The following is a 23,006-nucleotide window of genomic DNA, read 5'->3' as shown; positions in this document are numbered from 1 at the left end:
ATAAACACTTGAGACGGCCGAAGGTGGCGTTGCGTGGCTCAAGGCAGGCAGGTCCTCTTGAGCAGTTTCCTGCTGGAGCAACAAGGCAAGGTCATGTCTGGTCATGATGAGGCCGAGAAACAAAACGCTAATGTCGGATATCATAGTGCAAAACGTATTCAAAAGAAAATCTACAGAGTATCCGCATCGCGTTCGCACCCCGGGTGGTCTGTCAAGTCCCCGACTGCACCATCAGCACTTAGTAACGCCTGACTAAGAACACTCGCCACGACACTCGCGTCGTGCAGCAACCGACACAACGCCCCCATCCAGTCCACGCTCGTCTCCAGACGCACCACTCGACCAGTGTCCTCGTCCGTCAGAAAGGTGATCTTGCAGTTGCAGTCCAAACGCTGGCCGAGCAGCTTCTCGCGCAACAACCGGCGTCCCTCTTCGTCTTCGTCCTCATCCTCGGTCTCACCCTCCTTCGCCTCGTTCAGATGCGGGAACACACACTGCAGCGTGAACTCTGACACCGTCACGCCGAGTCGGGCAGAGGCCGTCAGAACGCCGGGGACAACCTCCTCGACGTGCTGCAGATGCAGTTGCGGGTCCCCGAAGTACAGCGAGCAGCGGCGCAACTGCTCCAGCAGCGCCTTCACGCCGCTCAACTCACCCATGGCCACATCATGCGTAAACGACTTCTGCAGCACACGCAGACTTTGTCTCGTTCCGGCGTGGCGCTTCATCTCGTTCATGTGCCACGGGGATCGGAAGCTGGTTTGGAGCAGCTGGAAGACCTCGCTCACGATGGTCCACGGACTGCGGTTGGATTTCTCGCTATAACGCAGGCGTTCGCGCTTGATTTTGATGCCCTGCACTTCCTCGTGCAGTCGTTGCACGGTCTGCTGAAGATGACGCTGGTGGCTGCGCTGTCGACTCCGGTATCGAGCCTGGTTGGCGCGGCATTGTTCCCGACGGATGATCTTCTTGATCTCGAGGGTCTTGGCTCTCTCCTCGTCATTTTGCTTCCGTACGTTCCTCACCGCAGGAGTTGCTGCCAGTGCTGATGTCGGTCCACTAGTTTGATAGAGAAGTGAACTTGGAGTATCTCTTGCCAGCTTGAAGATGCTGTTGGGGTTGCCGTTGTACGCTGCCCTCGCAGTTCCACCGACCAATTTGTCACCAAACGTCAACATACTTGTGCGCTCGAGGGCAGGTGACCTGGTCATTGTTGATGTCCTCGAGTCAGACAGTTGGTCATGAGCCGTGTACGTTTGCTGGGATACGGTTGATGAGCGGGCTGCAACATGAAGCGGGGTCGTGAGGGCAACGCCACTGTCGACAATACTTCGGCTCGGCCGACCACGAGGCAGGACGTGAGCGATCACATCGTCGCTCAGCCTCTCGCGAGTGCGCTCGAATTGCGTAAGGTGGATGTTGGGCGTCTCGAAGCGGCTTGTCATCGTGCTGGACGAATTGATTCTGATCGAGGAACTTCTGAGTCCTTTATGGTGCACCATTGGTACTGTCCAAGCTGCAGGCAGCTGCAACGGACGGAGTGCAATCGTGTCGAGCTGGGCAATGTTGATGGTGACACCTGATGCGCGTCATCCAACGTCCACAACGAGATCGCGTGGTTGCTAACTGCCAATCTCAGAGTACCGGAAAGCCTTGCCCATTTCGACTACTTACTCACACTTAGCAAAGCCTTGCTTACGCTGAGCGGACGATTATGCACGTGTTGGCATCGGTTGAGTTGGCATGTGAACACAGAGTACAGCCGTCGGCATACTGTACAAGTTCATGTATTACCTGTATACTTCGTCACTTCCACGTGCGGGTTAAAACCTCTGCTTACGCTGTCTACATGTACACGAACTGGGGTCCGGCAATACTTGCTGACACGATTTCCTTCAACGCCGTGTGCGCGCGTCCAGGTGATCTCTGAGATTCAAATGAACGGTATTGTGAGCTGCTTCAAACGCGTACATGGATCAGCTGCGGTTGCGGGACAGCTTCGCGGCCTCTGGCGCGATTGCGGGTGAACCTTGGCGAAAATATTATCTTTCGTCCTCGTCGCAGCGAGCTGCATCGTTCGCGCTGCAATGGGATTGATTATTCTCTGGATGTAGGGTCCAGAGTTCTTGGAGGTGGTCATACTAACCCATACCTTCGTATACGTGGAGCCCAAACTAACACAGCAACTCAAAATTATGAAAAACGGATTTTCACTCGTATCGTTTTAACTAGCGTAAAACACCACAATAGTAGAAGAAGAGTGACACATAAAGTTGTAGGGTGGGTGCCCTACAACTTTGCAGTGGTGGGAGGCAGCATAATGCACCTACATGTAGGTAAGGCCCCACCTCGGATACCGAGCCGTCAAATTGGTGGTGAACGGTAAACACTTCTTTTCTTAATTTATTTGATGCGGTTAACGCTGGTAACACTCAGGGCGAGTATCTTCAGAAGTTTCTGATGGAGCAACACGCCAGGAGGTGTTGCTGGAACCAAGAAATAAAATACTCATGATGTACAACGGATTCCATATTCAAATAAAACCCTACATACCGGCAGTGTCAGCATCGCGTTCGCACCCCGGGTGGTCTGTCAAGTCCCCAACCGCACCATCAGCACTTAGTAACGCCTGACTAAGAACACTCGCCACGACACTCGCGTCGTGCAGCAACCGACACAACGCCCCCACCCAGTCCACGCTCGTCTCCAGACGCACCACCCGACCAGTGTCCTCGTCCGTCAGAAAGGTGATCTTGCAATTGCAGTCCAAACGCTGGCCGAGCAGCTTCTCGCGCAACAACCGGCGTCCCTCTTCGTCTTCGTCCTCATCCTCGGTCTCACCCTCCTTCGCCTCGTTCAGATGCGGGAACACACACTGCAGCGTGAACTCTGACACCGTCACGCCGAGTCGGGCAGAGGCCGTCAGAACGCCGGGGACAACCTCCTCGACGTGCTGCAGATGCAGTTGCGGGTCCCCGAAGTACAGCGAGCAGCGGCGCAACTGCTCCAGCAGCGCCTTCACGCCGCTCAACTCACCCATGGCCACATCATGCGTAAACGACTTCTGCAGCACACGCAGACTTTGTCTCGTTCCGGCGTGGCGCTTCAACTCATTCATGTACCACGGGGATCGGAAGCTGGTTTGGAGCAGCTGGAAGACCTCACTCACGATGGTCCACGGACTGCGGTTGGATTTCTCGCCATAGCGCAGGCGTTCGCGCTTGAGTTTCACGCCCTGCACTTCCTCGTGCAGTTGTTGTACGACCTGCTGAAGACGGTGCTGGTGGCTGCGCTGTCGATTGCGGTATCGAGCCTGGTTGGCGCGGCATTGTTCCCGACGAATTGCCTTCTTGATCTCAAGGGTCTTGGCTTTCTCCTCGTCCTTTTGCTTCCGTACGTTCCTCGCTTGAAGAGCACTGGCTTGATAGAGAAGTGAACTTGAGCTCTTTCCTGTGAGCTTGGAGCTGCTGTTGGGGTTGCCGTTGTACGCTGCCCTCGCAGTTCCACCGACCAATTTGTCACCAAACGTCAACATACTTGTGCGCTCGAGGGCAGGTGACCTGGTCATTGTTGATGTCCTCGAATCAGGCAGTTGGTCATGAGCCGTGTACGTTTGCTGGGATACGGTTGATGAGCGAGCTGCAACATGAAGCGGGGTCGTGAGGGCAACGCCACTGTCGACAATACTTCGGCTCGGCCGACCACGAGGCAGGACGTGAGCGATCACATCGTCGCTCAGCCTCTCGCGAGTGCGCTCGAATTGCGTAAGGTGGATGTTGGGCGTCTCGAAGCGGCTTGTCATCGTGCTGGACGAATTGATTCTGATCGAGGAACTTCCGAGTCTTTTACGATTCACTGTCGGTACAGTACCTGTACGTGTACCTGCAAAGGACCTCGTTTGCCAGCAATCGTGTGGAGATGGACACTGTTGATGGTGAAACCCGACACTCGTCATCCAACGTCCATGTCCATAACGAGATCGCGTGGCTGCTAACTGCTCCGAGTTGAACTCTGGGTATTAAAATACATACAGACTGTATGGTACAACCTTTTGTCGGCACAGAGGTCTGCTTACGCTGTGCAATTGACTGCTCTGATTATGCTTAGCGGGCGATTATGATGAAAACGAGAATTCCCGCAATGTTTGATGACGCGTGTTCCTGTTTGTGAGTCGCAAATTGCAACCACCGCACTACGAAGCGATGTTTCGGTGTTTATCCGCTTAGTTTTCCTGCTCTGTGAGTTTTGGCGGTTTGAGTGTCTTCATGTTGAGTTGAGACTAGAGGAACACTACACGAAAGTCTCCCTCAACAACGACCAAGAAATACTGGGTACCTATTTATGAGCGATCACGTCGTCCACACCACAAATCCCCACAGTGAGAGAGAGAGAGAGGGAGTCAGGCGGCGGACTCATATGGCAGCAAATGGGTAATCACCAGGGTCCTCAGACTGTGAATAATCATTCGTGTGCAATTGTGACATGCAAAGCCTGAACTCCCAGCACTGCTCGTCGTCCTCAGCGCCTCTGCCTTTCATCCCACGTAGCGCAGCTTGATAACCGACTCCAGCAACCTGCTCACTGAGCGCCCCAATGGCCGGAGACTTCTCCGCCACTTCGGACGAGCAAAGTCAAAGGCGTCGGCCATTCATCGGCCACGGAGCTCCTCGCGAAGACGACTCCCAACGCACCCTCCGGAGTCCGCTGCTGGCTTCTGCCAGAGACCCCGCTGCCAGGTCTCCGGCTTCGAGCATCGCGTCGCACACGCATGTGAATTCGTCGGCTCGGTCGCCCCCTTCGACGTTCTTGGGGCTTCGACACCGCCACTACGCCAACATCCGCGAGCTGCGCGGCAAAATCTCCCGCGTGCCTCGATTCTGGCTTTGGCCACGGTTCCTCAACAATTCCTTCTTCGCTAAACGACTCGTGTTCTCGGGGTTATTGCTGAGCATCGCACTCGCCTGGGGGGTGTCCGTGTACAACATCAAGATTATGCTGTGGCTCGCAGCGTTCAAGGAGAGCGACCCCGACGACTATGGCCACTGCAGAATGGTGGTCATCTTCTCCGGTCTCATCTACCACATGCTGCCGGTTGCTGTTTTGCTGTTTCTGCCCGGGTCGGGGCTGCGCACGTTCGAGCCGTTCAAGCGCGAAGATCCTGACTCGACACCTGCTTCGACGGGTACAACAACTGAAAACTCGCGCTCAAACCTCGAGCAAGGAGAGCGCAGTTTTACAAGCGTTCCCCAGATCAGACGTCGCTTTATGTTCCAACTGTGCGAAGTTCTCGCTGTGATGGCGTTGCTGTACGATGCAGGTTTGGTCGTCTACTTCCTGCGAGTGCTATTCACCGGCGCGATATACGCGTGCAACAGTTACCAAATGCACCTTTTCACGGTCGGAAGTGCTGTCTGCTACGTTGGGCTGTTCGTGGTGCTCTACTACTTCGCCCGCTATCGTGAGCATATCAAGATGCAGCTTGGTGCGTTTACGGAGAGCGACCAAACTGGAGTCACGCGCAAGCACAATGTGGACTTGAGCCGCGACACGAAGTCAACGATGCCCGAGAAAATGATAAATATCGTACGAACCCGCCTCTATTACGCTACGCGGCGAGGTGATCTACAGGAAATGCGCGAGATTCTCGACTATGCTGAGGCCGGAGGACTGACCAAGGCGGAGTACGGATTTCCTCGCAAGGTCTACGCATCGCCAAAGATCAAATTGAAGTTTTTCGCGAAAACGCGACGAAATCCTGTGCATGTGGCTGCCTACCACGGCAACATCCGTGCGCTTGAATTGCTGGAAGAGTACGGCTTCGATGTGGCGTCGCTGGACAAGTACAATAGCGTGCACTTCTCGACTGGAAGCCTCTTTTGGTATTTCGCTAGGATCTTTGTCAAGCGTCCAAGCAACAGCTTGGAGAATACGGCCGTGTCCATCTTCCAAACTACGTTAATGACACCTCTGCACTGCGCTGTCTCCACTGGTCAAGTGGAGACTGTACGATGGCTGCTGGGGCGAGGAGCATCTCCAGGAACACTTGCTCAGGCCTCCTTCCGCTCGAATCGAGTGCCGCCACTCTACCTGGCTGAGCATGCTGAAATTGCTCGGGAACTTCTAATGCACGGGGCGGACCCGCTTGTGATTCCCGATCCAGGGTATATGAACACTATGACGCCGCTGCAGCTTGCCTATGTTCGCGGCAATTACGCCGTGGCTCAAGAGCTTGAGGAGTGGGGTGGAGATGTTGCACTGACACCGTTTCACCTTGCAGCAGCTCGCAACAACGTGCTGGCCGTCCGCAAATTTCTATCTCGCAAGACTGACGTGGACTGTCTGGGTGAAATGGGCTACGTGGGTCTCAATCGCCGCACACCGCTGCACTGGGCTGCGATCAGTGGCTCAGCGGAGGCTGTTGACGTGTTGTTACGAGCAGGAGCTGACCCGAATTTCCAAGACGTACGCGGTAGGTCACCTCTGCACTGGGCGGCAAGGCTCAACAAACTAGAGGTGGTTCAGTTGCTGCTACGTGCTGGTGCTGAGCCCAATCTAGCGGACGGCGAGTTCTTGACACCATTGATGTGCGCTGCCTCCGCGCTTGACGCTTCTCGAGAACTCTTCAGTGAACTGACATACGCAGGAGGGGACGTTGGTTATCAGCTCCCGACGACAGGTGATACTGCGCTGCACGTTGCTGTGCGAGAGGAGAACCAGGAGTCAGCACTTGCTGTCTTGGCGAATGGTGGTGACCTCATGCGAATGAACAACGAAGGGCTACGTCCACTCGACTGCACGGCGAATACGAGGCTACTCTTCGAACTCAAGCGCGCCGCTGGTCAACGCGATGTCATGATCAGCTACACGCACTCGCATCTGGAGTTCGCGCGCAAGCTACGCCAGTCGCTCGAGGAAGCCAATATCACGACGTGGTTGGACCTGATGGACCCGAGTGGCATCGGCGGAGGTGCCGTGTGGCGTGAAGAGATCGCTCGTGGCATCACGAATGCATCCATTGTGCTCTGTATCCTGACTGAGGACTACGCGTCTTCAGAGTGGTGTCTGAAGGAGCTGGCGCTGGCCAAGCAGGTGGGAACTCCTATCTTGGCTGTCTCGACGGAGGGCGCCATCGTCGACGAAAACATGCAAGTGTATCTGTATACGCGGCAGATCATTCCGTTCGAGCCTGCTATTGTGGATCTTCGTCATGATGAAGGAAGAGTTGAGTACGCCTACGACGAGGGCAGGTATCGGTCTCAGTTCCACTTGTTGCTTGACGGAGTGCGAGATGAGGTCGAGAAACGACGATATTTCACGAAGCAGAAGAATGTGGCTAGTAGCCGCAACCTTGACCGCGATGCCGAGGATGCCGAGGGTGGGACTGGGCTGAGTACTCGAGGAACAATGTTGCAGACGTTGGGGGAAGCACAACTCTCACAAGTCGCAAACACGTTGGATTCGAGTGCTTCATCCAGCGTTCCAAGCGATCCCCAAAGCAGTCCATTCGTGTTCCTCTCACACGGAGACAAGCACGTGGCATTAGTACAGCGGCTCGTATCCCAGCTTTCGGAAGCAGGGATTGCCTGTTACAGTGACCGGAGCGTCGCCGGACAGGACTTTTATGCGCGTATTCAGGTGGCGCAGGAAACGATTGTCCGGTGCTCATGCTTCGTGGTGCTGATATCGAGGCAAACCATGGGCAATGAGTTGGTGCGGGACCAATTGGCATTCGCTGAGGACAAGGCCCGGCCTATCTTCCCCATTGTGCTGAATGATCTGGATCCTGGGCTAGACAAACGCTATTCACTCGTGCGTAGCGAATTATTCCACTTTATGGCGAACGGCATGAACTTCAAGGCCAGCTTTGATCAGTTGGCTCGGATGTTGCGTGAACAATGCAATGCCGATGAACAAGATGACGGCTACGGGTCAATCACAGGCAGCGAAGCAGAACAAACTCGAAATTTGGATTCCATTGAAAGCCTTGAAGACAATCGTTTAGACTGGTCCAGCACCCGCATACGAATGTAGCGGCGATAATTTAACAAACATTAGTAGAACATACAGGTAAAGAACACTTCGCAGAGTGTATTGTTGCCGTTATTGCCGAAGTAATGGGGCTCTTGCATCACTCCAGGGAGCTGACGCACGACGGAACACTCGATATTTTCTTTCAAGCCCTGAAGCTCGAGTAGTAAATATTGCATCCGTCACAGGACGTCCTGTCTGTCGTGATACCAAGCTTGGCTGACACAGCGATGCTCACGTCGTCGCATCTTGAGCCTTGACTTCAAGACCAGGACAAACTCATTGTCAACACATCTGCCCCAGTAGACCGAAATCTCAACTACAGTGGTATCAACTTACTAAAGTGATTTCTAAGTACAAGTTCGGACTTAAAACAAGCCTCTCAGTATTACCTAGGCCAATTCCCTATTTGGGAAGCTTGCGGCACCGTCCCTGATCGGAAAGTTTGGCCGGAATGCACATTGTAGCTATTGGACAGCGAAACGACCCATCCAGCATCCTAGTGGGCGCCAATGATGTAGTGCACGTTCAACACCGTGCCAAGATTGACAGACGGACGACGGGGACAAGCTTGTTGCTCGCGATCCAAATGGCAAGATCATCTTTATCCAACGGTTTGAATTACGAGTTATCTATTGCTGAGATCAATTACGCACTCTGGAGAAATGAAAGCGTGCTCAAGCATGCATAACACATCGTTCAGGTTCCCCTGCACACGAAGCAACGCCGTCAACAAATCAATGCTGGTCACTAGTCGCACGACACGGCCACTCTCTTCATCAAAGAGGAATCGCATTGAGCAACACAACTGAAGGCGCTGTCCAAGGAAATGACCGCACAACAATCGATGCTGTTCATCGATTCCGTCGCTCGACTTTTTCGGTCGCTTGAATATGTGCTGCAAAGTGAGCTCTGTCACCGTGACGCTCAGACTCGACTTCGCCTCCATCACACCAGGGGCCACGGACTCAATCCTTTGGAGTCTCAGGATCGGGTCACCGAAGTACAGAGAATAGCAGCGTAGTTGCTTCATGAGCGCATTGGTCCCACTTACCTCTCCCATAGCCGCGTCATGTGCGAACGACCTCTCCAGAACTGCCAAGATCTGCCGCGTGTTCTGGTGGTGACTCATCTCTTGGGCATTTGCTGTGCGCCACGGAAAGCGGAAGCTGTTCTCAAGCAGTCGAAAGACCTCGGCCACAATTGACCACGGACTCTGGTTGCTTCTCTCCCGAGACGACAGATCTCGATATCTGCGCTTCAAACCGTCGACCTCCTGATGCAATTGTTTTACACTCTTCTCAAGCTGAATATGGGCGTTGCGCTGTTTGGCGCGGTATCGAGCTTGGTTGGTTCGGCACTGCTGACGACGTTCGTCGGTGCTGTAGTAATTGGTCGTCGCTTTCTCGGATGGGGTCGATCTTGCCGTGTCGACCAGCGGTAGAAGGTCTCCAATCACCACGTTGGTCGCTTGTCGCTCGTCTCGCGGTGCATTGATCCTCCTTGAAGCGTCCAGGTTTGGCAGAGTGATTCCTACTAGCCCAGCTTGACTACGGTTAATGGGGACACGGGGAAGCACATGGCCAATGAGGTTATCACCGAGGAGACTTGCCATGGTGGGCGACGATTTGGTTATGAGTGCGTGAAGCTTATGAGCGGAGACGAAGGATAGGTGATTACGAGACTTAAAAACGGTCGTAAACGAGAAGTACACGAGCACAAGAGCCCACAAACCCAGTGGGGAACATGTCGATCACATCAAGTGCAACCCCTTTGCTCAATGTGACAAATCAACCATTGTGGAGGTGCACTAATCCGTATAGATGCTAGACCAGCACTATTGAGCCAAAGACCCTATGGCCAGAGAGATCACACCTGCCTGACCGTTCCATCATCTAATTGAGCGTGATCTGGCACTGGCTCCATTTCCATTTCGTACTATTCTGCTGCGCTCCAACGACCCCGTAGTGGCTAAACTCGATCTACACATGTACATGAATATTCGATTTCATACGGGGAAGAAACTACATGTAGCTCTTGGACGTTGATAGTGTTGGGGAACGCTCTCGTGGCGATGGTGGCGAGGCTCGACACAAATCATGGGAAACGAGCAGCATCTGGTCGTCGCAGACGACAATGGAACACACTACTAATACCGGAACCCTGTATGACTTTCTGTAACTCCTTTTTTTGAAAATCTGTATCTGGGTCTTGGCAAGCGGGAGCCGAAACAACGCCTGTGGTTGAGATCCGCGTGCTGCGCACGCGGATCTCAAACCCAGGACCAAGCATGGCCACATCTCTCTCGGCTTAGGGTTCTGCCACCGTGCTCCCAGGGGGGTTGAGGTGAGGCTTGGGTGTAGATTTCCTGTCGGCATCTCCGATTTTGTGCTGTGTAGAGAGATGATACCCGTCCTCGTTTCGATATGCCTTCATGAAAAGGACCTAGGTGGTGCAATCATTTCGCCTAACTGGGGTTCATTCGGCATTTTTTCCGGTATCAGTAACACGTGCCGACGACAATCGCCCCGTTCATGTATCCCTCCGCGGCGTCCAGCCACTTGAACTCAGGCAACGCTACCGGTATTCACAGGCGGCGAGTCACAGTTGGTGAGTGGACGCAAAGTCAGAAAAAATATGAAATATCGATTGTGGTACACCAGGTCGGCGAGTTGCGGGCAACAATGAAGTCTACTCCAGCTCGTGCTGACTCCTCCGCACCCGCGCAATCTATAGTTTTAGTAGTGCGATCGCCACGTTCTCCAGGTTGCCAAGGACCTCAGACAATGGAGCCGTAAAGTCGACGTTGGGCTCCACACGCTCTACACGGCCAGTCTCCTCGTCGAACAAAAAGTTTACCGTGCAGCTACATTCGAGTCTCTGGTTGGAGAGCCGTTCACGAAGTGCCATCCGTTCATCGTCGGAGCCTCGGCGCATTTCCTTGACCAGGCTCGGAAACACATTTCTGAACGTGAGTTCTGTCACAGTCGCACTCAGCCTTGCGGTGGCCGTTAGCACACCTGGAGCAACTGAGTCGATCCGCTGGAGCTGCAGCTGAGGGCTTCCAAAGTTCATTGGGAAGCGTCGAAGCTCCTCCAGCACGTCGACCCCGGAGAGGTCGCCCACAGCCGCATCGGGTGAGAAAGATTCTTGTAGAAACGCGAAGTTCTTCTGTGTATCGGCGTAGTTCACGCTGTCAGCGCCCATCGTGCGCCAAATACTGTCTTCCAAAAGACGAAACACCTCGGCCACGATTGCCCATGGACTCGGCTTGGATTTTCTGTCGGGACGAATACATCCGTACTCTCGTTTTAAATGGTCGACTTCCGAACGCAGTTGCTTCACGTTCTCCTCGAGTTGCTGCTGGAGGACTCGTTGCCTGCTGCGATAGCGAGCTTGGTTGAGTTTGCACTGTTCTTGTCGACTGATTTCTCTGCGCTTGCGTGTCACCTTCTTGTCCATCCGGTGCAGCTTCGGCGTGCTAGATGGCGCAGTTGCCTTGGTCAGTGTCAGACTTGGCTGAGTAGACCTGGTACTTGTTCTTTTGCTCGGCAGTTTATCTGTAGGAGGGGAAATGCGCTTAGACTCCGCGGTGCGAGTTGTTGTATCGTTTGGTAGTGACTTGTACGGCAAATTCCAGCCCCCGGCAACGTTGGAATGCGTTCGAGCTCCTGGAGCACGCGGAAGCACGTGCCCCACAAGGTCGTCGCTCAATCTTCCTCGAGTAGGATGGACGAATCGGAACGGAGCCGTGAACGTTCCGGAGATATGTGCCATGGTGGGCTGCAGGGGGTTACTACGTGGTATGTTGGAGAATCGTCAATGAGCGGAGAGAGAGGCAATGGCCACAATCCGAGGATTGCTTGAATGGCATAATCGCACAAAATCGTAAACACAAGATTGTGATTGTTGACCAAGAGATTTTAACTTGAGTTAAGTATGAATACAACCGGTTTACCGGTGTTTGAAATTTTGCCTTCATCTTGATGACCAGCCAGTTTGCTCGGGGAACAACACCACGGCCCCCCACTGGGACCCTACGCACAGATATTAAACCCTTGACTTGTGTTCCTGGAGGCACCCTGAAGTGTCTCGCAGTGAATCCCTTTTTGCTGGTTCCAATAGAGCACCTGCGCGACCGAAAGCTACAAAACAAGAACACTGAAAACAATTACTTTGTAGTATTGCCTGCCGTTCTCCGTGCAACGTACTCTCCGATTTCCAAGCCAAATGGTTGTTTCAGCAAAGCTTTCTGTACTCTGAATTAACCGTGGGTCCGAGCATCGGAACGCCGTAGTTGTGCTTCGCGAGGAACGTGCTATTGATATTTGTTCACATGTCTTCTTTTTATTAAACTAAACTGCTAATTACTCCGTTGTGGTGCTGTCACTGCTACAACCATCACCAACGGTCGCTTGATCACCAATAATGCACTCGGACGAAATCTGGGCGTGCACAAGCACGTTCGCTACATCTCTCAAGTTTCCGAGCAGCCGGAGTAAGGGAGTCGTCAAGTCAATGCTAGTTTCCAAGCGTACCACACGGTCACTGTCCTCATCGAAAAGAAAGTTCAGCGAGAAGTTGAAATCGAGACGCTTGCCTAGCATGCGTTCGTATAGAAGGCCACGACCATCTTCACCGTTGCGTCCACAGATGGGCTTTTCCAAATGAGGAAACGCGTGCCGCAACGTAAACTCTGTTATCGTCATACTCAGCTTCGCTCGGGCAGTCATCACGCTAGGGGCCACGGACTCAATCCTTTGGAGCTTCAGGACCGGGTCACCGAAGCACTGTGAATAACATCGTACCTGCTTCATGAGCGCATTGGCCCCACTTAATTCCCCCATAGCCGCGTCATGTGCGAACGACCTCTCCAGAACTGCCAAGATCTGCCGCGTGTTCTGGTGGTGACTCATCTCTTGGGCATTTGCTGTGCGCCACGGAAAGCGGAAGCTGCTCTCAAGTAGTCGAAAGACCTCGGCCACAATTGACCACGGACTCTGGTTGCTTCTCTCCCGAGACGACAGATCTCGATATCTGCGTTTCAACGTGTCGAGCTCTGCGTGGAGCAGCTCGACGCTCTTCTCAAGCTGCAACTGGGCGTTGCGCTGCTTGTCTCGATAGCGAGCTTGGTTGGCTCGGCATTGCTCACGACGACGCGACTTTCCGGCATCCACACGCTTGCGTTTGTGCGTCTCCTTAAGTTTATCCGGACTGAGCTTCATCTCGGTTCTCGAGGTCGAATGCGGCTTCTCTGCCGTTGGTCCACCGACTTCGACGCCAGTTAATGAGAGCAGAGCGTCCCCGGCAGCTCTGTATTGGTCGTGGATCGGCGCGCGAGGAGCCTCGATTTTTATGGATGTGTACGGACTAACTGCCGCCTGAAAAGGCGTAGCGAGACCCGCGCCGTCGCCCTGGTGGCGGCCTGTGGGTGCGCGCGGGCGCACAAGACCCACGAGGCTGTCGCTCAGCTGCCTGGGTGCGAGGGGGTAGCGGTTCATGATGAGTGCGGCGGGGAGTCTTGGTGTGGTTGGCGACTGGAGGGCTGGCTGGGAGTTTCTCTTCTGAAGTATCACGTGGCGTTGAGAGAGAGAGAGAGGGAGAAATCGACGATTGCGTGAGAATGGCAGCAGATCCCAGGATTTCAAGCTCGTAAACGTTCAGGCAGCGTATGGCCCGCAATCACTTGAGGTATGTATGGGACAAACCGATATACCGGTATTGATCATTCGTCTGGCGGCTTAGTCCTACCGACCTCCATCCACGAGACTATTTAAACGTGACCATGGCGACTGACTGGGAACCAACCTCTTCCACTGGAAGTTCCAGGCCCGACGCAGCGCTTGCTTGATCGTAACTACTTGGAATTGTTTGTTGGGTATGCACAGGTTTACCTTATCTATCGTGACAAAGGCTTTTACTAAGTATGCGTAGGTTTTACCCGTGAACGACGAGGTGCCCAGTCGATTATGTGTCAAGCACGTCCACATGTGTAGTATCAGCTGTTTGTCCAAGTTCCTCAGATTTGAGGCTCCGTGTTGTGTGTACTGTAACTACATGTTAGTACACGCGTTTGATACGTAGCAAATGGAGGCCGCCACACAATACAGAGAGTTGGGCTGACTTTCACCACGAAGCTTACATTTGCCCCGTGGGGACTTCATTTTTCACTTAGTGTTTGACGGCTCTGGTAGTCGATCGAGGCAGGTTCAGGATACATGCACCTTATACGTACCGCACGCAGTGTGCAAAGTGGTGGCACGGGTGCGGTCAAAATTGGCGCCTTGGCACCATAGCGTTGGTGCTTCTATCGTATCAATTTAGCCTTGCTGAAGAAGCAGTCGGATTCACCGCGACCAGCATTATTCGTCAATTTGGCGACGTGCCCAAGGCGGCTGCCGTATGTGGTGGGGAGTTTCGCCTCCTACTACATACTCATGTTCGCGCGTGGCAACCGCGAACAAGGTCAATGAAAACATGGAATACACAGCACAAGACGGATGCTGTGGCCGCCAGCCGACATGGCCGTCGGCACGAAGTGGGGAAGTGTAAGCTTGGACCGCAGAGAAAAGATAGCAATCGACGTAAGGACGGTAGCTAGAACGGACGTAGGAAGTCGTTAGCATAGCTCAGTGACATCAATGTACCTCACTGAAAACGAAACGAAGAAACAGTCAAATACGATATCACGCGAGGCTGTGTTATTTGCGGAGAGCCGGATCGCTTGGCGTCGGCACCACCCGTAATCTGGGGAACCGTAATCAAAGAGCGATAATTGTGGAAACGTGGTTCGCCTTTACGCTCGTCAATACTACAAATATACTATTAATAATGCCTACCCAGAAAAGAAACCGCGCACATTGCAACCACAAACGCTTGAGAAATGTTCGAGTAGAGCGTAGAATAATAAAGGCGTTTGACAGGAATGGATTTCTGTCATACTATAAGAGTGAAAAGGCAAACAACTAACTGGCCGTTGAAGAAACTCCACGAGTGTATACTACGCAGTGATCGATTGCGGACTTAAGAGAAGTAACACCACGGCCAATTCACAAATACCTTGAAAATTTTCTGCTGCTTCTGTCAGGTTTGGCCGAAAATCGCAATACCGGTACATGTACGAAAGTTGTGCAGCATCTTATTTCTTTGAAGGAGTGCTACGACGCGACGTTCACTCTGACCTCCACTCAAAAGTCAATTTTCGCGCCACAAGCCAAACAATGCAGCACCAACCTCACCACCATGCACAGCGCATGCTCGACCAAGAGCCCAGCCTACAATTGCGCCGACGCGATGCGGCGTTGCCCATACGCGCTTGCCAGACTAAACTCCAGAAGCTCTGCATCGGCTCCACCCCATAACCGCCAGGCTTCTGAAGAGCGAGGCCCAAACGGCGCCTGGGGTTCGCCAAGAGCGGCAGTATCAGGGATTATCGCGGGGATCAAGTACATGTAACGCTTTATAACAGCGTGTACATAGCCCACATTCTTGACGCATAAACCTATTTGGCTTGAATTAATTGATTGTGCGGCTTCAATACCGGACGTCTGTACCTCTAATGAGGACAGCCGACCATATACCTTGTCACAGCTTACTCAGCATGTGTGTGCTCCTTGCCGCCATGAGTGCTCATTGTCGACAAAGTTGGCAGTAGAGGAGAGGAGACAGACCAATTCCGGGTTGGAAGAAGGCGACAGCTTGGTGTTGGGATAGATTTGACAGTAAGTATTCACTGTCAAATCTATCAGTGAGGGAAGGAACGTAAACAAAAAAATATGAGCTCGCTTTCACGCAGCTAGCCTTCGGAGGTCTCGCAGCAAATTGAGCTACATGTGTGCATGTACCAGGAGATTGTGCACTCTCAGGATTGCGCTCTCTAGTAGCAACTTACAATGGGCGTGCCTCTGCTTCCCAAGAACTGCACTTGTGAAGCTGCATTGGGGCTTTATCAAGGACATGAATTAACGAGCTATGGTTTATGGGCCATGCTCGAAGAGGTGGTATCTGCGCGTCGAATCGCCCTCCAAAGGCATTCGCAGTGAAATGACCAACAGAGCTGACAACCGTACAACTTGTTGGCTCACTCAGCACTGTCGTTCACTCCTAGTAGAAACGTCGGTGCTTGTGTCTCTACCTACAGTACCTACAGGCGTAGATTAGTCACAGTACGGAGACTTCGTCGTCGTAGACAATTTGCCTTACGGGGCAGACAGCTGGGCTGATTGATTACCGGGCCACGCGATTACGAGCTTCGCCGCACATGGCTGTGGTCGCTAATAGCATGGCTACCCACTCGCGCTCTGCGTCAATCCTGCTCACAACTCAACTTCTGTGGGAGATGGCAAGCCAATTCGAGATCTCAGGAACACGATTCCGTCGCCTCGACAAAGCGCGAGCACAGCTGAGTGACAACCTGGTCGGCCTGGTGCGTCCACGTGCCCAGGCAAGTGACTGGCACTCCCCCAACCAGACAAGAGGTCTTGAAGTCACTGACGTGCGCGACATCAAGGTGTCGAATTTGCCCCGCTCGATCCACAGCGAAGCAACGAGGGCAGTACTGTCGCTACCAGAAAAGCAGGTTATGGGAGACTTAAGGAAGAGGCCCCGCTACGACCATCTCACATCCATTAGCACTTCGACTTCGTGGCGAGCGCGTGACGCCGCATCGGCCAATGTAGACGTGATGAGTTCGCACTCGAGCCAGGGTTTTACCGAGGTTCAGCAGATGCACTCGAAGCTAGAGATCCGCCGCGAACAGTGTCGCAACAATCAAGCCCGCTACCGCAACAAGCAGCGCCTCATTCAATCGCAGCTGGAGTCGAGCGTTCAGCAACTACGCCGAGAGCTGGAGGGCTTGAAACGACAGCGCCAAGATGTTTTGCTCGCGGAGAAGACGGACCAGAGTCCATGGACCATTGTAGCCGAAGTGTTCCGTATCGTTGAAAGCAGTCTTCGTTCCCCTTGGAAGCTTGAAAACGAGGAGGACATGCGCAAAGACATCGAGACACGGAGGAACCTGACGTTCCTGAACAAGGCGTTCTCATCCAACGTGGCGATGGGCAATCTGACTGGGAATGACACGCTCGTGGACCAGTGGCGACGCTACTCGCTGACATTTGGGGACTCGCGTCTCCAACTCCAGCGAGTCGAGTCGGTGTCCGATGGAAGGATAACTGCTACTGCAAGGCTGCAGGTGACTGTCACGGAGCTTGTGTTGCGGTGCATGTTCCCTCATCTGGCAGAGATTGAGCCGCAGAGCAAGTACGACATCCACCCGACCCTGCGCGAGCGGCTTTTGGGACAACACCTCGACTGCAGCGTGTTGGTGGACTTCCTGTTCGACGACGACAATGGTCGTGTAGTACGGCTGGAGCCCCGCGTGGACTTGATGCCAGAGCTTCTTCGTGTGCTGGGGGATCTAAAGGACGTATCGGAGGTATATACCTCAACACCCAACGACGGAAGTGTTGTTGAAAAACGGTTTGGATACTCCGCGGCCGACAGCAGCAACTAGTGATTTTACACGTACATTACCCCCCCCCCCCCCCCCCCTCATTCCCTGATGTCAGGGGGTACGACAAGTCTGAGATCGAGAGGCGACACGTGAATGTCGGCTAGTGATCGATGAACTTTCGTATGATTCACAGAGTAGGAAAGTGTAAAGCACTTGCGAGGGGGGGCTGGCCTTGCTGCCCAGTCCAGACATTGGGAAGGTCTGTCTGTGCAGCTCTCTCAAGTCTAACCTAAAGATCTGCACTTCAAGTCGTATTGTACACCACCTACACAATTGCCTTCCAGCTCAAAACGCATTGCTGGCCGCACGCATTGTCCTGTTGCATGTACGCACCTCAACATTGTTCTCATGACCGCAGCATCCGCAGCCAATTCCAAGAAATGTTATTCTTGGCGGACCTCCCAGCGCGGACGTGAGGCTCGAGGCGAATGTTGGGTCGACTCGAGAGCTGCTCAACGGATGTCACGTCACGCAACCTGCATGCCGAGACTGAGCACCGTTCAAGTTTGCTTCAAGACAAGACGTAGCAGAAAAGTTTCCTAGTGTCGCCGTGTTGGTGCTCATCTCGCGTGTGCATGCAATGATTGTCGTAGTATATCTTCGGGAATCACCGTCTTACATCGTGGTTTTGGAAGAAACGAAGGCTGAGCTGGTGAGGGAGTTAATGGAGACGTCACAGACGCGGTTTGAAGGTTATCTTAGCAAAAAAGTCAAGATCGCAGAGCGAGAGATCCGTAACGAAGCAGAAAAAACTGTACAACGAGTAGCAGCAGCTGAGAGAAGGGCGCAGAAACAGAAAGCTGCAGACGAGAGGGCGAAAAACGAACTGCAACAGCTAAGCGGAAGAAGTGCAGGCCAAAGAAGAGAAACAAAGAGTAATAAACGCAAAATCGTGCCCAAGAGCTGCAAAAGAAGTTGCTGCTGAGCGCGACTTCGGGAGTAGTTAGCCTTATAAACCGCAACAAATACAAATACAAATGCAATACAAGTGGCCAAGCGAGCCTCTAACTCCGTGATAGACAACGCAAACACTACACTTGCAGAGCCACCCAGTGGTCTCAGAACGAATCCTCATGCTAGCATCCAGAATATGTCGTGTGAAGGATCGAACCTCGACATTGTTGAGGTCGTTTGCTAGTTCTGTGCATGATTACCTTTTGCCATTTTGGGTAACACCTCCGTCGTTGGGTGTTGAGGTATATACCTCCGATACGTCCTTTAGATCCCCCAGCACACGAAGAAGCTCTGGCATCAAGTCCACGCGGGGCTCCAGCCGTACTACACGACCATTGTCGTCGTCGAACAGGAAGTCCACCAACACGCTGCAGTCGAGGTGTTGTCCCAAAAGCCGCTCGCGCAGGGTCGGGTGGATGTCGTACTTGCTCTGCGGCTCAATCTCTGCCAGATGAGGGAACATGCACCGCAACACAAGCTCCGTGACAGTCACCTGCAGCCTTGCAGTAGCAGTTATCCTTCCATCGGACACCGACTCGACTCGCTGGAGTTGGAGACGCGAGTCCCCAAATGTCAGCGAGTAGCGTCGCCACTGGTCCACGAGCGTGTCATTCCCAGTCAGATTGCCCATCGCCACGTTGGATGAGAACGCCTTGTTCAGGAACGTCAGGTTCCTCCGTGTCTCGATGTCTTTGCGCATGTCCTCCTCGTTTTCAAGCTTCCAAGAGGAACGAAGACTGCTTTCAACGATACGGAACACTTCGGCTACAATGGTCCATGGACTCTGGTCCGTCTTCTCCGCGAGCAAAACATCTTGGCGCTGTCGTTTCAAGCCCTCCAGCTCTCGGCGTAGTTGCTGAACGCTCGACTCCAGCTGCGATTGAATGAGGCGCTGCTTGTTGCGGTAGCGGGCTTGGCTGGTGCGACACTGTTCGCGGCGGATCTCTATCTTCGAGTGCATCTGCTGAACCTCGGTAAAACCCTGGCTCGAGTGCGAACTCATCACGTCTACATTGGCCGATGCGGCGTCACGCGCTCGCCGCGAAGTCGAAGTGCTAATGGATGTGAGATGGTCGTAACGGGGCCTCTTCCTTAAGTCTCCCATAACCTGCTTTTCTGGTAGCGACAGTACTGCCCTCGTTGCTTCACTGTGGACCGAGCGGGGCAAGTTCGACACCTTGATGTCGCGCACGTCAGTGATTTCAAGACCTCTTGTCTGGTTGGGGGAGTGCCAGTCACTTGCCTGGGCACGTGGACGCACCAGGCCGACCAGGTTGTCACTCAGCTGTGCTCGCGCTTTGTCGAGGCGACGGAATCGTGTTCCTGAGATCTCGAATTGGCTTGTCATCTTCCGCGGAAGTTGAGTTGTGAGCAGGATTGACGCAGAGCGCGATATTAGCGACTACCGTCCTGGTGTAACCCAGCTGTCTGCCGCGTAAGGAAAATTGTCTACGACGACGAAGGCTCCGTACTGTGACTAATCACCGCCAGTAGGTAGAGACGATAGGACCGACTTAGACGAGCCGTATACATTGGAGTGGATGCTGAGTGTGCCAACAAGTTGGATGTCATCGCCGATAACGTATCGGTTTTGTTGGGTGAACCGAACCACCCCCACGTCGAGCGTGCTTGACCTAGATAAACCATTGGTGCAGTGGTGCATTTCGACAGTTTGAAATCCTGGAAACCAAACTACACGTACTAACCCAAGTTAAGTTAGTCTCATTGCTTCTGGGTTTATTTCCTTTTGCTTCAAACAAATATTTCGTCCAGAGGAAGGTCAAAGGGGGGGGGTTATCCTAACACTAGGTCTCGGTCGAATCACAACCAGTGTTAACTTCGTCAGTTTCTGAGATCCGAGTTCTGGAAATATCTGTCAAAAATGAGCTCTGTGAATTCAAGAAAATGGTGCTGTCCCTATTCTCAGGATCGCTCTGAAGCTCAAGATATTGGAGGGGGGAGGTTGTGTTAAGGAGGCATGTTGACTTCGGTGTCTGATGTAGTCCTTGACGAAATCGTTCAAGGTGACGAGTAGATTAGCATCAATCGAGGTCACTAATGAACGTCCTCCTCGACCATTTTAGCTTTCTACTGCTTATGGGGCAGTCCGAGTCAGTAGTGTGCCTACAGTGCCTTGTGTTGGTGGTCTTCACTGAACCAAGACTCTTCAGTACGATAGAACATTTCGGCTAGCTAACTTGACTTGCTGCATCTGCGTAGTTACAGTGATGAAAATACATTCGAGAGACAACCAAAAGCGAGCAACACCAAGCAAACGAGGGACTCGATGTGCATGGTTCGGTAACACGGTGGTCGACTGAGCAATGGTAACTCGGCAGGATTCAAGCCAGTCTGGGCATGGGTAGCAACAGCACACAGCCACCAATCTTTTTGAAAGAGAACATGCTTGCCCTCCTCGAGTAAAATGTGATCGCATGCTGCCATTGCTGCCTTCATCGTCTATTCGCAGTTCGAAGAACTGTGTTACGGGCCTACAAAGTTGTCATCCGGTAATGTAACGCTAGCGTTGCCAAAGTTGCCCAATACGGAGTAGAATAGTAGTGTACTACACGTAGTACCAACTATAAAAGTAGCATTATAATCAAACGTAATGTGTGTACGACACACACCTTCTACCGTTGATTTACTGCTTCATTTACCCTTTTTACAGCTTCTTTTTTTTACGTGGTATTACCATTCAGGTTAGGGGTTATTATTATAATTCCCCTCTAGGGAACAGTTTCGATAAAAAAAAAAACTCCTTCTAACGACGTCGCAAGGCGACGATCGGGCGCTTCATACGGAAAGTCACGAAAATTACCCATCTCGAATGTGTTAGCAGTCACTAAAGTCCGAACAAACTTTTATGGAACCCACGAAGGGTCGCTTTGTATCAGGTACCAGAAGATTACCCAATGTAGCCAAATTTTCGATAGGATTTGTGATCGGTGGTTAGGGGACAATGGTTAGCCATTGCGACCCGCCGGCCCTGATTTGTATGGCTTTTGAGTCTATTTTGTCCGAAAACTCAGTAAGGCAGGGTGCACATCCCCCGTAAGAACTCCCAGGAGGGCACTGCCAGTGTACTGCCAGTGGTCGCGCTGACACTACTGGTTTTGGAGCCAAGGAATAAGTACACCTTTTGGTTGTGGTCCACGCGATTCGTGAGCGGTCGTATTTCAAGCCACACTTCCCCTTTGGCGTGCTGCGGCACAGGCGTGATGGAGCTGCTGACGACTATACGAAACACTGTGCTGGAGGAAATGGAGCAAGACGCTATGAACCTATTTTCTACTGTGACTGACCTACGTGCGTTTATCTGTGGTACGCGCCCTGCCTCCAGCGTGATCGTGGCTGTGAAGTTGTGCTGCCTTACGTCGGAGCGCTTAACAGGATGCTGCGGGACTCGCGCCACATGCATAGATAGAATGAAATGCATCGAGTTCCACGAGGAGCAGGATTCGATGCGTGCGCTCGATCTACCAGTACTGAATACGCGGATTGCTCAAGTCGTGGTGTGGGATGACACTAAGTCGCACACGGTGCACGAGGCCAACATGAACTTTCGTCCTAGCTGGGTGTACGAGTTTCACCGCGTGGCGTACGTTGGTTTGTACGATGGTATTGCTACAGGAGCAGTACAATTCGACTGTGAATACACGAGGAAGGTTCGTGAGGTTTCTCCGCCAATAACAAGGCACTACCTGTAGATTTACGGAGGATCGCGAGCGTGCTGATGTTCTGTAGTACACGCTACTACAGCTGGTGCTCTCTGAGCTTGCTTTCGTCGAGCCTCGATTTTGTGTTGTATAGCGAGAACGACGATGTCGCGTTGCTGAGCTGAGGTCGCTTTCGTGGAGGTTTAGCTGCGCAGTTGCTCGAAGGATGTGCAAGGATCTGCGAACGTGTCGTAGGTTCGGTTCTCCAAGATGCGGCAGAATATCGCGTGCCTAATGGGTTGGCTTGCGTGCGATCTGAAGGTGTGATTTCACCCTGTAAAATTGCGATGATAGCAGCGATCCCCATGTCTTGCGCTTCGTTGAAGCTGGCAAGGATCGTTCGACGGAATGGGTAACCCCTTGGACGAAGCTCATGCTGCGCTGCTAAAAGTAGATTTAACACCAGCTTCATGCATAGCTCTAAGGTGTGCTGTGCTCAAAACGCAGCGATGCATCGAGTACGATAAATGAAGGCGTTGTAGCGCACAGCAGTACGTTTAGGGATCAAAAGCACAGCACTCGTGTCTGCATGCAGGTTTTCCTCGTAGGAGTACGGCCTACTGACTTCAAGATGCGCCAAAGTGTGGTGTTGTGATTCACAAAAACTTCGTTAGTGCGGCTTCCACGCAACAACACAACAATTCGCCGAGTCAGGTCGGCGTTGTTGGGCTTGCGCAGGGTTCTGTTGGTTCCCTTTGCGGTTCGGCCCAGCCGGGTCCAGTTGAGGCCCTGCTCTCGCTGAGTACCAATCCAAACTCCAGAAGCTCGCCTGAGCGGGGCAGCTTCCGTTT

General features: G+C 52.9%; 7 protein-coding genes across 7 annotated transcripts; 2 read left to right on the top strand and 5 right to left on the bottom strand.

The window, feature by feature from the left end:
• Positions 1-170: 170 nt before the first annotated feature.
• On the bottom strand, positions 171-1,445 carry KRP23_9863 (bZIP transcription factor 1; the record flags this gene model as incomplete). The annotated part of the gene is made up of 1 exon (XM_067895471.1): positions 171-1,445. The coding sequence occupies one exon, from the start codon at positions 1,443-1,445 to the stop codon at positions 171-173; it is 1,275 nt and encodes a 424-aa protein (XP_067741685.1).
• Positions 1,446-2,545: 1,100 nt separating this feature from the next.
• On the bottom strand, positions 2,546-3,802 carry KRP23_9862 (bZIP transcription factor 1; the record flags this gene model as incomplete). Its single annotated transcript, XM_067895470.1, has 1 exon — positions 2,546-3,802. One exon carries the CDS (start codon positions 3,800-3,802, stop codon positions 2,546-2,548), a length of 1,257 nt encoding a protein of 418 aa, XP_067741684.1.
• Positions 3,803-4,593: 791 nt separating this feature from the next.
• KRP23_9861 (Ankyrin-1) lies at positions 4,594-8,031 on the top strand (the record flags this gene model as incomplete). Its single annotated transcript, XM_067895469.1, has 1 exon — positions 4,594-8,031. The coding sequence occupies one exon, from the start codon at positions 4,594-4,596 to the stop codon at positions 8,029-8,031; it is 3,438 nt and encodes a 1,145-aa protein (XP_067741683.1).
• A 2,727-nt stretch (positions 8,032-10,758) lies between these two features.
• On the bottom strand, positions 10,759-11,490 carry KRP23_9860 (bZIP transcription factor 1; the record flags this gene model as incomplete). The annotated part of the gene is made up of 1 exon (XM_067895468.1): positions 10,759-11,490. One exon carries the CDS (start codon positions 11,488-11,490, stop codon positions 10,759-10,761), a length of 732 nt encoding a protein of 243 aa, XP_067741682.1.
• A 905-nt stretch (positions 11,491-12,395) lies between these two features.
• KRP23_9859 (bZIP transcription factor 1) lies at positions 12,396-13,529 on the bottom strand (the record flags this gene model as incomplete). The annotated part of the gene is made up of 1 exon (XM_067895467.1): positions 12,396-13,529. One exon carries the CDS (start codon positions 13,527-13,529, stop codon positions 12,396-12,398), a length of 1,134 nt encoding a protein of 377 aa, XP_067741681.1.
• A 2,759-nt stretch (positions 13,530-16,288) lies between these two features.
• Positions 16,289-17,542, top strand: KRP23_9858 (bZIP transcription factor 1; the record flags this gene model as incomplete). Its single annotated transcript, XM_067895466.1, has 1 exon — positions 16,289-17,542. The coding sequence occupies one exon, from the start codon at positions 16,289-16,291 to the stop codon at positions 17,540-17,542; it is 1,254 nt and encodes a 417-aa protein (XP_067741680.1).
• A 1,150-nt stretch (positions 17,543-18,692) lies between these two features.
• Positions 18,693-19,844, bottom strand: KRP23_9857 (bZIP transcription factor 1; the record flags this gene model as incomplete). Its single annotated transcript, XM_067895465.1, has 1 exon — positions 18,693-19,844. One exon carries the CDS (start codon positions 19,842-19,844, stop codon positions 18,693-18,695), a length of 1,152 nt encoding a protein of 383 aa, XP_067741679.1.
• Between the last annotated feature and the right edge of the window lie 3,162 nt (positions 19,845-23,006).

This window comes from Phytophthora ramorum (assembly GCF_020800215.1).
Source record: "Phytophthora ramorum isolate Pr-102 chromosome Unknown Phyram_PR-102_s0009, whole genome shotgun sequence".
NCBI classification, from domain to species: domain Eukaryota; phylum Oomycota; class Peronosporomycetes; order Peronosporales; family Peronosporaceae; genus Phytophthora; species Phytophthora ramorum.
The sequence above is the reverse complement of the archived record's forward strand: the minus strand, read 5'-3'. Positions and strand labels throughout refer to the sequence as shown.